Raw genomic sequence first — 12,065 nt, 5'->3', positions numbered from 1 at the left:
CTCCCCAAATGGTTCTGCTCACCACTGTCTTGCCTGGTGCTCTCAGGTACAGCTGTGCTTTTTCGGCTTCCCTCTCCCAGCTTGTACCGGAGTCTCCAGGCAGTGATGATCAGACTGCTTGAAGCAAAGAATTTCAGATTAATAATAAAGCTACCTTTCAAGTTGCATTTTTGTGCTCGTTAGAAACTGCCCTCATTTAACCAAGTTATTTTTTTATATGGAGGTAAAATAGGGTGGAATCCCTTCACTAAAATATGCTGAAGCTCCGGAGAAAAGGAGCGCAGGGTGATCCCTGAGATATAAATTATTCTGCATTATTTGTACTAGAACTTTGATTAATTTTTTCATCTTTTTTTTTTTTTCCTGTAGAGTTGAAGAGTAAGACTGAAAACAGTCATTCAGCCCTTTTATGCCCTAAATTACCAATATTATTTAAGGTGAGTTAGTTAACTACTGAAATCCTCAGATTTAACAACTTCATTAATTGAGTGCTATGACCTTTAGAGTTTGTGGCAAACACTGAGGTTGCACACACGTAGTTTGGGCTTTGGGGTTTTTTTGAACCCTTATTTTAAGAAGAGCTGTTCTTTCCTTCTCAGGACACCACGGCTGTTGTAGGGAAACCCCAACCCCTCACCTTCAGTGGGTGCTCCTGGGTCGTGGTGGAACATTTCGGGGGCTTCTCTTCCGCCTGGCCCTGGCGGCGCGTGAGGCGGGCGTGGGGCCTGCTGAGGCAGCTGGAGCTGTCCTCCTGCCCCCTGCTCTCCTTGGCTTCCACGGCTTTGGGGCAGGGCCTGGCTGAGGGAGCCTGTGGAGGTACAGACAGGAACTCCAGGAGCTGAAAGGAACTCGGGAACGTTCAGAGTTAGCCCCGGGTTGGGGCAGGTGAGATACTGCCCTCCCAGCTCTTATCCCCTGGGATACTGGGATACTGGGAGCCAGCAAGAATCTGCCAACTGCTGGGCTTTGTGACACAGCACTTGGCCTTTTCCAAGCCCTTCTCCTCCTTGCCCACCCCAAACGCTGGACATGGAGCTCAGGGAGCAGGGGAGAGCTGTGTGCCCAAATCCTCACCTGCTGAGGCTCTTCTGCTGGCTGAGGCCTCCTGTTCAATTTACTTGGCTTTTCTTCCCCTGCGAGTTGTGTCGCTGTTCCCCCAGCACAGGCCTTGTTCTGACAGGGGTTTTCTCCACCTTCCATCTTTTTTCCCTTGGGCTGAGCTGGTTTTGGTGGAGGCTTCGGTGGGCGAACCTGGGATGCACAGTGAGCATTTTATACAGTGAAAAAAGCCTGTATTTCACACAAAACTGTATGAGTAGAACACAGAACGAGAGGGATTCTTTCTCAAAAAGAATATTTTCCAGCATTTTAAATATCAAGAAATGTTTTCCTCAAACCAGTACCAAGGTAGAGCTGTGCTGCATTTGGGAAGGATGCTAGAAAATAAACTTTGGGTAAACATTTCCACACCTTCCCCAAACAATCACCTTCACCACACAGACACACCTTAAACAAGTATCACTTTCCAAACAGAACTTAAACCACTTAAAAAAATACGTATTTTACACGTAAAAATGACCCTATTTCCTACTACTGGAATTACAGGTTGGTATTGATGTAATTAATTTTTAATCTGCTATCTACAAGCTCAGGCAAGCACGGAGCTGGTCTCACCACACTTCCTTTGGTCCCACCACCAGCACTTTCACCAGAGGGGCAAAGCTGAAAACATTTATCCAGAGCCAAAACCGTGGTAAACGAATTTGAGAATTAATGCAATTAGTCTTTTATCACCTGTGTTTGGTGTGCAATCAGAACAAAGAACCAGGATGTAGCCACTGCTGTCTTTCCATACCATCTCTGGATTGGATTCAGAGACTGTACAGGGAGCTGTATCCTAAAATCCATGCTCTGTAGCAATCCTCTTCAAGGAGCTGGTGCTCCAGGATCCCCTGACTGGTACTTACAGGTGTTAACTGGTCTTCAGAAGGGAAGCAACCCCCAGTGACCCCATGTCCTGTACCAAACTGGTCCAGGTGCAATCACACAGGCCACGGGAGCCAGAGCCTGCTCACAAGCAACACGTGAAGCAACAGAGGTTGTTTGTAGTGGCTCCCACTGTTCTTAGGCTGCCTCCTTAATGGGAGAGGTGTTTGAAGGGAAGGAGAGGTGCACAGGGAATGCTGAGCTGAAGTCACACCTGGGCTCACTGCAGACAGTGCCAGGAAGAGATTCAGGGGGAAGAGCCTGCCTGCCCTGCAGCACCAAGGGCACCAGGCCCCTGAAATGCAGCATTTTCTGAAAATGGCAATAAATGTGGAGAGAGTTCAGTTTTCTGCCCTCCCTACTTGTATTGAAGTCCTCCTTAAATCCTCTGAATAACCCTAAAATTGCCACTGTGCAGCTGCTGTGCAGTGACTGTCAGAGGAGACTCGCTGGTGTCAGCAGCAGAACTGCAGGCACACACTCCAGGAAAAGCCAGGTGATCCTGACGTTCCTGCTATTCCAACAAGTGAGACACAGCATTACAGAATTCCCTGAGAAAGTGGTGGCAGGTGCCAAGATTTAGTAATCCACAGACATTCTCTCTGCTCTCGTTCCTGGCCATCAGAACCAATTCCACTTAGTCCTGTGGCACGGCACTGAGAACTGACACTCCTCAGCCAGGGATTTTCCAGGGGGGTTGTGCACTTGCAAATAGCAAATTGCAGCAGCTCCTGCAGCCTGCAAGGTCAGGCTCATCTTTTATGCTGCAGCCTGTCAAGTCCTGGGCCAGGCAATAAGAAGGAAATAAGATTTACTGTTTCAGTATCTGACTAAGAAATCAAAGACTCCTGTGAAACAGAGATCCAACAGGATCAGCTGGAGATCAGCTAACAGCTACCTGATGCTTCCATTCACTTCAGAAAACAGTGCAAGCTTAAAAAAAGCTGCTTAAATGAGGGAGGACAAAGCGGTCACCCCATCAGAGCCTTCAAGTCCTGTCACCAAAGTAGCTTTTGGTTTTGTTAACAAAGAAAAAAAAAAAAGTGATAAAACCAGAAAAGTCAGTAAAATTGCTAAAATAAGTATCTGTAATTACCAAGATCAAAACCCAGTGCCTTTTCATTAAACATGAACTTTTGTTCTGCCTTCCACAATACGTAAATAGTGCTGACAATTGGTTTGTGAGGCACTTGCTACAATAAAATGTAATTGTATTATGAGAGAAAGGTGACAATCAGGAGATCATGAAAAAATTACATATTCTCACTGGTGGTTAATTAGCCATGCAAAACCCCCTCAAACAGATATTCTCTTCTATTAGGAATGATTACTATGCAGGCCTACAGATGTCAATACCACAGTCATTCAAATACTTCTTTCCCTACTAATTGAAGGTTGTAAAGCTCTGGTGCCAAGGTTTTGCTTCCAAAGAGCTAATTTATGACTAGAAGGATATTTTATGTCTTCAGTTGCAGCAGCTACAAAACTCAGCAAATCAGAACCATCTGTGCACTGATACTTGAATCACCATTCATCTCGCAGCCTATCAGTCACATTAGTTTGCATCCTGCATTCTTGGCTCACGTGCACTTGTGCTGGTCCAAAGTTCACCGGGAATATTAAAAATGGCCGGTCCCCTGACCCTGCCTTATTGCACACCCGGAGCTCCGCGCGGGGCCGCTGCATCCGGGGCTTTCCCGGCACTGACATTTCCCAGCACCACTTTCTAATCGCCTCACCCTCCTCTCTCACTGAGGCCTTGATTAACTTGCAGCTTCAGGCCTTAGAGCACCAGAGGAAAATGGCACAGGACAGCTGCCACTTCCAAAATCCAGCGTCAGGGCAGCCCGTGGCCCCACGCACCAGCAACGTTTCTGTCCCCCGGTCGTTCCTCCTCCACTCTGGGGCTGCAGGAGCGCGAGGGCAAATGACAAAGAACAGTTTGGAAGTGAGAAAATGAATTAAATGCTTTCACTAATAAAGGTAACTTTGCTTTTAATCTGGGGCGAAGGAAAAACCTGGCATTCAGGCTTGTCTTCAAGATGTTAGTGAACAAAGTCCTTGACTTCCCCATTATCCTGAAAGTAAATCATTCTGCACAGACCTCCTGCTTTGAAGTGAGAGCCCGTGGGTCAAAAGGACTCATGGCAGCTCTTCCTCCTTGAGGGTTGACATTCCACTTTTTAGCAAAGCCAGGGGAAACAGGAATTAACAAACCCGGTGTATTTAAGGCAAAAGAACTGCTGTGTCAGTCTCATTTTGGGATCTGAAGCCATTTCCTCCCCTGCGAAAGGAAAGGCAAGGAGCAGGAGATGTCAGAGATAATCCCAGGGCTGTGTCACTTACTTTGGAAGCCTTAGCAGGGCAGTGATTCCCCGAGCAGGCTGCCGTGGAAAATTCCAGAGGGCCATCGTAGCGCACCCCTCTGGGCTCCAGGCCATCCACCAGGATTTTCTTCAGCACCTGATACTTGGGCTTCTCGTCGTAAGCCAAGCCACAAACACAGGCCAGAAACTTGGCTACTTCACCTGCAGAGAGGATTGGAGTGTCAATTCCACCTAGAACTTCAGAGAAGGGTTCATCCCAACACGACACAGTGGAGACACAACTGCAGCTGAACACAACTGCCAGCACAGAACTGACACTGTCTTGTCTTTCTGAGACAAGGAAAAGACAGACATGGATAAACAAGCCAGCCCTTAAGTGCTCCACCTCTAACTCCTACAGCCCCAAAAGCTATCCAAGGGTAAAAATCAAAATATCGACAAATAACAAAATAACAAAGCCTTTTACACTGGATAGATCATAACGCTCCTTTAAATATTAATTACTGACAACTCTATTATTTATCTGCTTAGATATTATACTAGGAGTGCTTTGGAAAAAATGCAACTTTTTTTTAACTTCAAATACAGCTGTTGTTCTTGTGATTGCATCCTATAAAAGTAAAGCAGCAACATTTTATCATCCAGTGGTTCAAAAACCAGGGAAACCACTGAATGGGCAGAAATAATGCTGGTAGGAAAAACACATGGGGGGGATCCAACTTTTCCTCCAGTCGAAGACCCAAGCGTATCCTAAAACTGGAGTGCTCCACCAGATATTAGCATCTGGTCAAATCCCAGCAGGAAAGATTTATTAAATATGTATACACACCGTGAATATACTTTATCTGATACACAATGCATTCCAATTATTCTAATACAAAATGCTAGGGAAAAAAATCAAAAGTAGCTCCTGGCCCCTGTTTTCCCTGGGTTACTTTTGTATTTCAGTGAAGGACAAAACAACATGATACAAACTGTCCATTCATTTGCTTTTTCAAACTCTGAACACTGAGCAGTAACCTCTGGTAAACAGTTCCTTCCTATTTCCACACTAACAGCTACTCCTGATTCCAGGACAGCCATGGCTTCCCAACACCTTAGATTACAGATGGCCAAGATCCCTTATGTCACTCCCTGGGATAATCCCGGATGAGACCGGGCAAGATAATTTATTTTTGAAGACTTTGTTAAATTTGTGTTACTTCCACTTCTCTTCTGCCCCCCCGAGTGAGACACTTGGGTGTGTTTAGTGCCGGGCTGGGGAGCAGGTGGTGCAAGCGCGAGCACACTCACTGCAGCTTCTGCCACAGGAACCCCACTTGGTCACTGACTCGGGGAGCTCGTCCAGCAGCCTGAAACAACACGAGAGAGAACAGTTTACTGGGGGTTTGGAGCAGGTGATTCTTCACTGGGGATTTAGGAAGACAGCAAGTCTCAACTCCAAAGGGAGTGGACCTCCAGGATAGCTAATGATTCCCAGCACTGCTCTGGAACCCACATCTGCCCTCAGCTCTGTTTTTAACGCTTTGCTGGTTTCACCAGGGTACCAAAGTTACCTAATTCCAGGCTGGCAGCTACAACTGCACTTTCTTTGCAAATGTTTTAAGTGTTCTAGCAGGAAAAAGAAAAGCTCTTTGAGCTGAAATGGCTTGTTCTGATTTCAGACTGATGATTCCTGTTTATAGTTCGGAATTCAGGCAGCAGTTCTGCTCTGCCTTCTGGTCACTGAGCATCAGGTTCTTTCTGCCCTGTAGCAACGGCTCTCAAAATTCCACACAGGCAGGGCCAGAGGGGAGAGGGAATCCCCCAAACTTCCCAGGGCACATCCTTGAAGCCTGTGTTTGCTGGGAATGCCAGCAACCCAAGGGTTAACAAAGCAAGCACTATCAGAGCAGCTCTATTGATTAAATCGATCTCCCATTGGCGTGTGGGAGTGTTCCCCTTGCAGGGGGCTGTGCAGTGCTCGGAACTTCCAAAGGAGGGATATTGGACATAGCAGAGGAGTCAACATTCCCGGCCAGAGCCGGAGCCACACGGAACGTGCCCATTGATTTCCACCATCAGCCATCCCCATTGTGCACCTCTGTTGTGACTTGCCCTACTTAAAAGTTTGCTGCCTCCTGCAATTGTGATGTTCCATTTCTGGGTAACTACAGGCTCCAGGTGCCGCTGCAATTAACTCTCTCAAGCCCCAGCTGTGAAGGCAGAGGAAGAAAACACCACCACACTCTGCTGCTTCAGTGAGCTCTGAGTGAGTCATGCTGGGGAGAGGAGGAAAGATTTTCACCGAGTTCCTCGGTGTTTTGGTATCTCATTGTTTGTGATGGCATTAGGCTTATATAACATTAAAAACCTACAGAAAACCAGCTGAAAAATAGGATCATAGAGAAAGTGAAAGAAATTGAATGCACGTGTGGAGAAACCTCCAAGAGATGTTTGTCCTACAGAACCTACAAAGCACCCGTGCAGTTTAATGGGAACACACAACAACCTTCTGTATGTGCAGACCAGGGCCTGGGCTCATTTACAAATGTTTTCTTTGAAAAAAAAAGAGTATTGGAAAAATACAGAGCAGACAAAATGCCTGTGTACTGTGCACTGGAATTCATCCTCTCTCTGCAGCAGCACAGACATAAACATGCAGAGGAGGGGAGACATGCACATAAAGTTCACATTTTAACTGCTTCCACCATCTCTCTTAATTAAGGAAAATTGTTTGAGCTTTCTCCTAAGGTGCTGTACAGCGTGGAGAGCTGCCTTTTGCAGACCTGTGGAGTGCTGGGGATGCTGCAGGGTTACAGGGTGGGGTGTGTACACGAGTGGGTTTTTTTTTTTTTACTTGGTTTTGGCAGCCTGGACAGCCACAGGGTCCTTCAGGTTGTGCTCCCAGGGCAGCTTCCCACAGAGCCATTGCAGCATGCAGTAGCCAAGGATTTCAAGATCACCTCTTCTGGACGGGGCTAAAATGTGGGAAAGGAGGGGGGAAGAGAAAAGAAAATACAATTAAGAATAAGAACCTCGTCTTAAGAAATAGAAAGACTTTGATTGAACTGGTGCTGATGAAATATGAAAAAGCCAACTGGGCAAAGTGTTTTGTTTGTTCAGCTGTACCAGCCCCAACCCGCCCCGGCACTTGGCCAGAGGCCACAGACAGGCAGCGACTTGTTACTGCTGGAGAGAGGGTCAGCTTCCTCACCTCCTCCACCTCCATCCTTCCTCAGTCTGGCCTGTCACAGGGACTTGATCCCCATGGCCTCTGACATGATCCAGACAGCCCATAACCGAGCACCAACACTTTCTCAAAGAGCCAAGCAGTAAAACAAAGAAATAAATGTCTGCTGCTAAATTGCTAACACATGTTCCAGGAAGTCCATGGGGTCCACATTGGTCATGCGGGGACTCCGTGAGAGCAGACTAAACACTGATGGCCTTTCCTGTTCTCCCGCGGAGCCGTTTGAACTCGGATGCTGGGACAAAAGTGCCATCTAGTGAGCACTGACTCGCCGAGCCCGCGGCTCCGGCCCCGGGAAGCCTCGGCTACTTTGGAGCACAACCCAAAATGCACCGGCTGAGCAGCCAGGTCCTGGGTGAGCCTCCCACCGCTGCTTCCAAAAGGGAAGTTATCCGGGAACAACTCACTGCCACTCTGCTCACCCCCAGCAGGACGCAAGTGCAGGAGATAAATTCAACCAAAATTAACCCCGGCATCGTCTACACAGGGAAACAGGTAACTGGAGTTAATCCGTGGACTGACTTTTCCAGGAGAAAGAGGTGGAAACAGTGCAATAGTCATAGAATTGCTACTACTTTGCTGCTACTCAGAGGAAACCAAACTCTAAAAAACTGAACAAGCAGGAACACTGCAGGATTGCTCTGTGCAGTTTGCATGTCAGAGCCAGGAACTGCTCGTCGTGATTAAAGACAGACACGTGCACAAGTTAAATTTATGCTTTTCCAAAATGGGTTTGTGCTTTCCAGGAAGGGAAGAAGAGTTCAGGCTTGTTTGGTGCTTTCTATCCACTGTAAAGCCCGGTAGCTGAGCACTGTGCTGCTAATCCAGCTGTAAACAGATATCATATTTTATGGGCCTTCATTAAATAAATTCCAGAAAGTCACTCAGCAAACTTATCTTTTAATTTAAGGAGTCATCTGCTAAAAGCTGCGGTGCCAACACATCATAACTGCACCTTGTTACCCTCCACACGTCATTGTAAGAGCACCAGATTAGTTTTTATACCTTCCCTATCTTAACTGCTCTTAGGCCAGGATTATTGAAGGCCCTGGATCCCACACAACTCCACTCTGTCCCTTGGGCACCGTTTATTTTCTGCCCTGGATTCAGCACCGTCCTAATGCAAGACTTGGCTCCCATATTAAAATAAAAACACAATCTCCACCACTTGCTGCTCTGTAGTGATTTCTCCAGCCATAAATCTCCCCTTAACTGTGGAACAATTCCATTCATACACATGTGTTCACAACTCCTTTTTCCATTATGGCAATTCCAGATTATATCCATATAAGCCAGAGGTTTTGAGGGGCAGAGCCCCTCCTTTTCACACAGGGCTGTTCTGGCACCTGCTTGTGTAAGAGGGGCTACAGGAAGTGGCCCTTTGAGGAAAATTGTCAGAATTACCATGGATGGCTTTTCCCCACAGGGGATTAACTGCTGTGCATCTGTAAATAACCCCAAGCCAGTCAGCAAGGCGACCCAAAATAACTCATTTTCTCACCAAAACGCACCCCAGAGACTAAAGCTGACGTCACAGTGAACAGTTTGGCCGTGACTAACGAGCTTCTCCTCACCTGCAGCTCCTCCAGCCCTTCCTGACCAAGCCCAGGACAAAGGCAGCCCAGAGCAGGAGCTGGGAGCGAGGCAGCCTCGGACAACCCCTGCCCAAAGCCACAGGACAGACAGGTATGTGCAGCTCAACCAAACCCCCAGAAAGGCCAGGGGAAATGTTTCACAGGCACAAATTCCCACATCCTTCATCTCCCAGGTCACCACAAGAGCTGCTAAATAAAGACATTTCCATGTGTGTGTCACAGAACCACATGGAAGTGTCAGCCTTGGATTCTTTGCCTGGGCTTGTTTCTCTCTGCTCCATCACCAGCTCACCATACACTAAATTCCTCAACTTTTTAAATCATTTACATTCTTGTTAAAAAGTATTTGGCTAATCTTTAATGAATTAATATTGTCTGTGAACAATGGAATTATTAGATTTTCACTGCAAATAGATAAATTTCAATGATATGTTTACTTGGAAAAATAAATCTGCTCACACAATTGAAGATTACAGGAATTCTTGATAAACATCAACAGAGAGAAATCAATCTGCCTTCATTTTAAATACGACAGCCAGGCAAAAATAAAACAATTCTGCTTGATAACTTGTCACTGTTATGGGAGTGTACACTCAAAACAGGGCTTATTTAAATCAAATTCTCTTCTCTGCAGACTAAAAACTTGCTGGTGGGGTTTTTTTTCCCTTCTGTTTCTTGTAGATGTTTGATTTCTGCTTTTCTACTCACAGGAATTTTTGAGTATTATTTTAGTCTCATGAGATACAATTTAATGGGAACATATTGGTGGTATTTTATGTCACAATAATTTTAGAGTTTAATTTTTTAATTTAAGGAGTTAAGGTCTGATTCTGTCCTCGGTCCTGCCAAGATAAATCAGGACCAACTCCACCAAAATTAACGAACTCACAACCACATCACTGAAATCAGAGTTTTATGTGCACCACAAACACACCCAACACACAGGCAAGGGGTTCTAAAATACCTCAGAATAAAAGTGAAGCAATTCACCCTGAGAAGAAAATACACTGGATTTATAACTACCTGAGCTCTAAATTATATTCAGATTATTATTTCAAAATAGATCATAAACGATATCGCAGCAGCCACAATACGCTTTGAAAACTAAACTGCTCCCAAGAACTCACCTGAAACCCACATAAAAATGGGAGTTTTCCTCCACAGCCCCTATTTAGCTGCTTTTCTCAAGCCTTTTGTAAAGATCTGGGAGGCCAAGGAGTGGCAGATGAAATGCTCTGCTCATTGTTAATTAGCACTGTTATGTTACAATTTCACTATTAGTGATTTTTCCAATCAGAAGCTTTTCATCAAAAGGTTCATTTTGGTCGCTCATGTTTCATCCTCGTGCAGGGGCAGCTCCATTCTCAGTGGCAGCACACACCACAAACCCCACAGACACACCTCACACCGTAACCGTGCCCCCAGGAAGGAAAGGAGGGTGAAATATAACTCAGATAAAAATGTATCATCCCCAAGTGACAGGACTCAAGGCTGAGGTGATTAAAAAACCAGGCAAATACAAGACTTGCCAAAAATCAGAGACTCTGTTAGGGGCAGGAGAAAGGAAACAAACAAAACAGGTGATAGTTAAGTACCACTCGCTCCAGGTCCTGGTCAGCCTGAGCAGCTCACTGTGACCAACTGCTGGTGGGCGGCTACAGGGGAAAGCTCAGAGAAATACAGACACATTTACAACACGTTATGGTGCTTGGAAGCCATTCTGGAGTCAGCCAGTCTCAGGCAGGGCAGGTGCCAGCTGGGAACAATCCCTCCCGTCCTTGTGTGCAGCCCTGCACCCTCAGCTCGGCACGCTGGAGAAGCACTCCCTGACGATCACCACCAGCAGGGAATGCTGGAAGGCAAACCCAGTGCAGGCATGGCATCAGCTCAGCTGGAGCACAGCAATCCCACAGGGCACACAGAGACTTCTCCTGTGCCAGCCACGGCCTCTCTCCTAAGCTGGGATCCCACAGCTCCACAGCGCATGGCTCATGGAGCAGAGCTGGCACGAGGGAATGAGCAGGACTGCTGGAATGAGATGGGCTGAAAGGAAGAGGGCTGGGGTCCTGATCCAGTGGGGACGATGGAAGATGCAAGGGAAGTTCACCACGAGGTGTGGGTGGGAGAGAAAATGGTGGTGGCAGGAGAGGAGGTACCTGGTCGGGAGCAAAAGGTTCCAAGCTTGCAGTGAGGAGAACGGGTGGCAGGAGAGGGGACGGGGAGTTTTACTCTTCTCTCACATCTGTGTGGCAGAAAAAGAGAGTCACAAAGGTGAGGGCCTGATAAGCAGGTGAGGGGGAACACGTCTCTCCAGTCCTACTGTGGAGAACAGCCAAAATTAAACAGCTCCTTCCCAGCCACGACAGAAAGTTGTAACACTCCTCTTATTTTTGCTGCTTCTGGACATTCCTGGCAGGACAGAACAAGATGGAGAGGTGGTTGTAGGAACCTATCCACCTGACTCTTCTTTCCCTTACAGCCACCTCCTGCTCTTTCTTGTGCTGGGCACACACTTCTAATCCAACTCCCAGGAACTAAACCATCTCTTTATTTATGTCCCACTGTAAAGTTCCACCCATTTTTCGCCAGACCGGTTATATTTTCCTTTTATTATTTAGGATTTACAGTTTGTCCTGCACACAGTCTTTGGGAAACACATATCAAACTGCAGCAAATCAATAATTCATTTGACCAACAACAAAAAAAAAATCCTGCAGGCTCCCTGTGAATCCTAACTATGCATGGACAGGTGCCAAATAAACCTCTTGATCCAGAGCCATTTAGAGCTCTGTTCTCTGGAAGCAGGCTCAGAAGGAATGTGTTTCCATAGGTGTTTATATTCCTGCACATCCTCCCTCACCAAATGAACCCTGCATATATTCCAGTCAACCCTTGCATGGAACAGAACAGGAACAGTGGCCAGGC

At 46.5% G+C, this 12,065-nt stretch overlaps 1 protein-coding gene across 3 annotated transcripts in view; it reads right to left on the bottom strand.

The window, feature by feature from the left end:
• VRK2 (VRK serine/threonine kinase 2) overlaps positions 1-12,065 on the bottom strand; it is a 34,307-nt gene that overhangs the window by 1,266 nt on the left and 20,976 nt on the right. The window contains exons 8-13 of one of the 3 annotated variants that reach the window (XM_027892558.1): positions 7,153-7,273; positions 5,607-5,665; positions 4,333-4,514; positions 1,075-1,251; positions 638-808; positions 23-117 (exon numbers count right to left, since the gene is read on the bottom strand). In XM_027892558.1, coding sequence (XP_027748359.1) covers positions 43-117; positions 638-808; positions 1,075-1,251; positions 4,333-4,514; positions 5,607-5,665; positions 7,153-7,273 — 785 coding nt within the window. In that variant the 3' untranslated portion in view covers positions 23-42. The remainder of the gene's footprint in view (positions 1-22; positions 118-637; positions 809-1,074; positions 1,252-4,332; positions 4,515-5,606; positions 5,666-7,152; positions 7,274-12,065) is intronic. The other 2 variants (XM_027892560.1, XM_027892557.1) reach the window with 2 other exon arrangements.

The sequence above is a fragment of the Empidonax traillii genome, unplaced genomic scaffold (genome assembly GCF_003031625.1).
Source record: "Empidonax traillii isolate 1590-97213 ecotype Southwest subspecies unplaced genomic scaffold, ASM303162v1 scaffold357:size1057043, whole genome shotgun sequence".
Taxonomy (NCBI): domain Eukaryota; kingdom Metazoa; phylum Chordata; class Aves; order Passeriformes; family Tyrannidae; genus Empidonax; species Empidonax traillii.
Note: the sequence above shows the minus strand (reverse complement) of the source record. Positions and strands in the feature narration are given on the sequence as shown.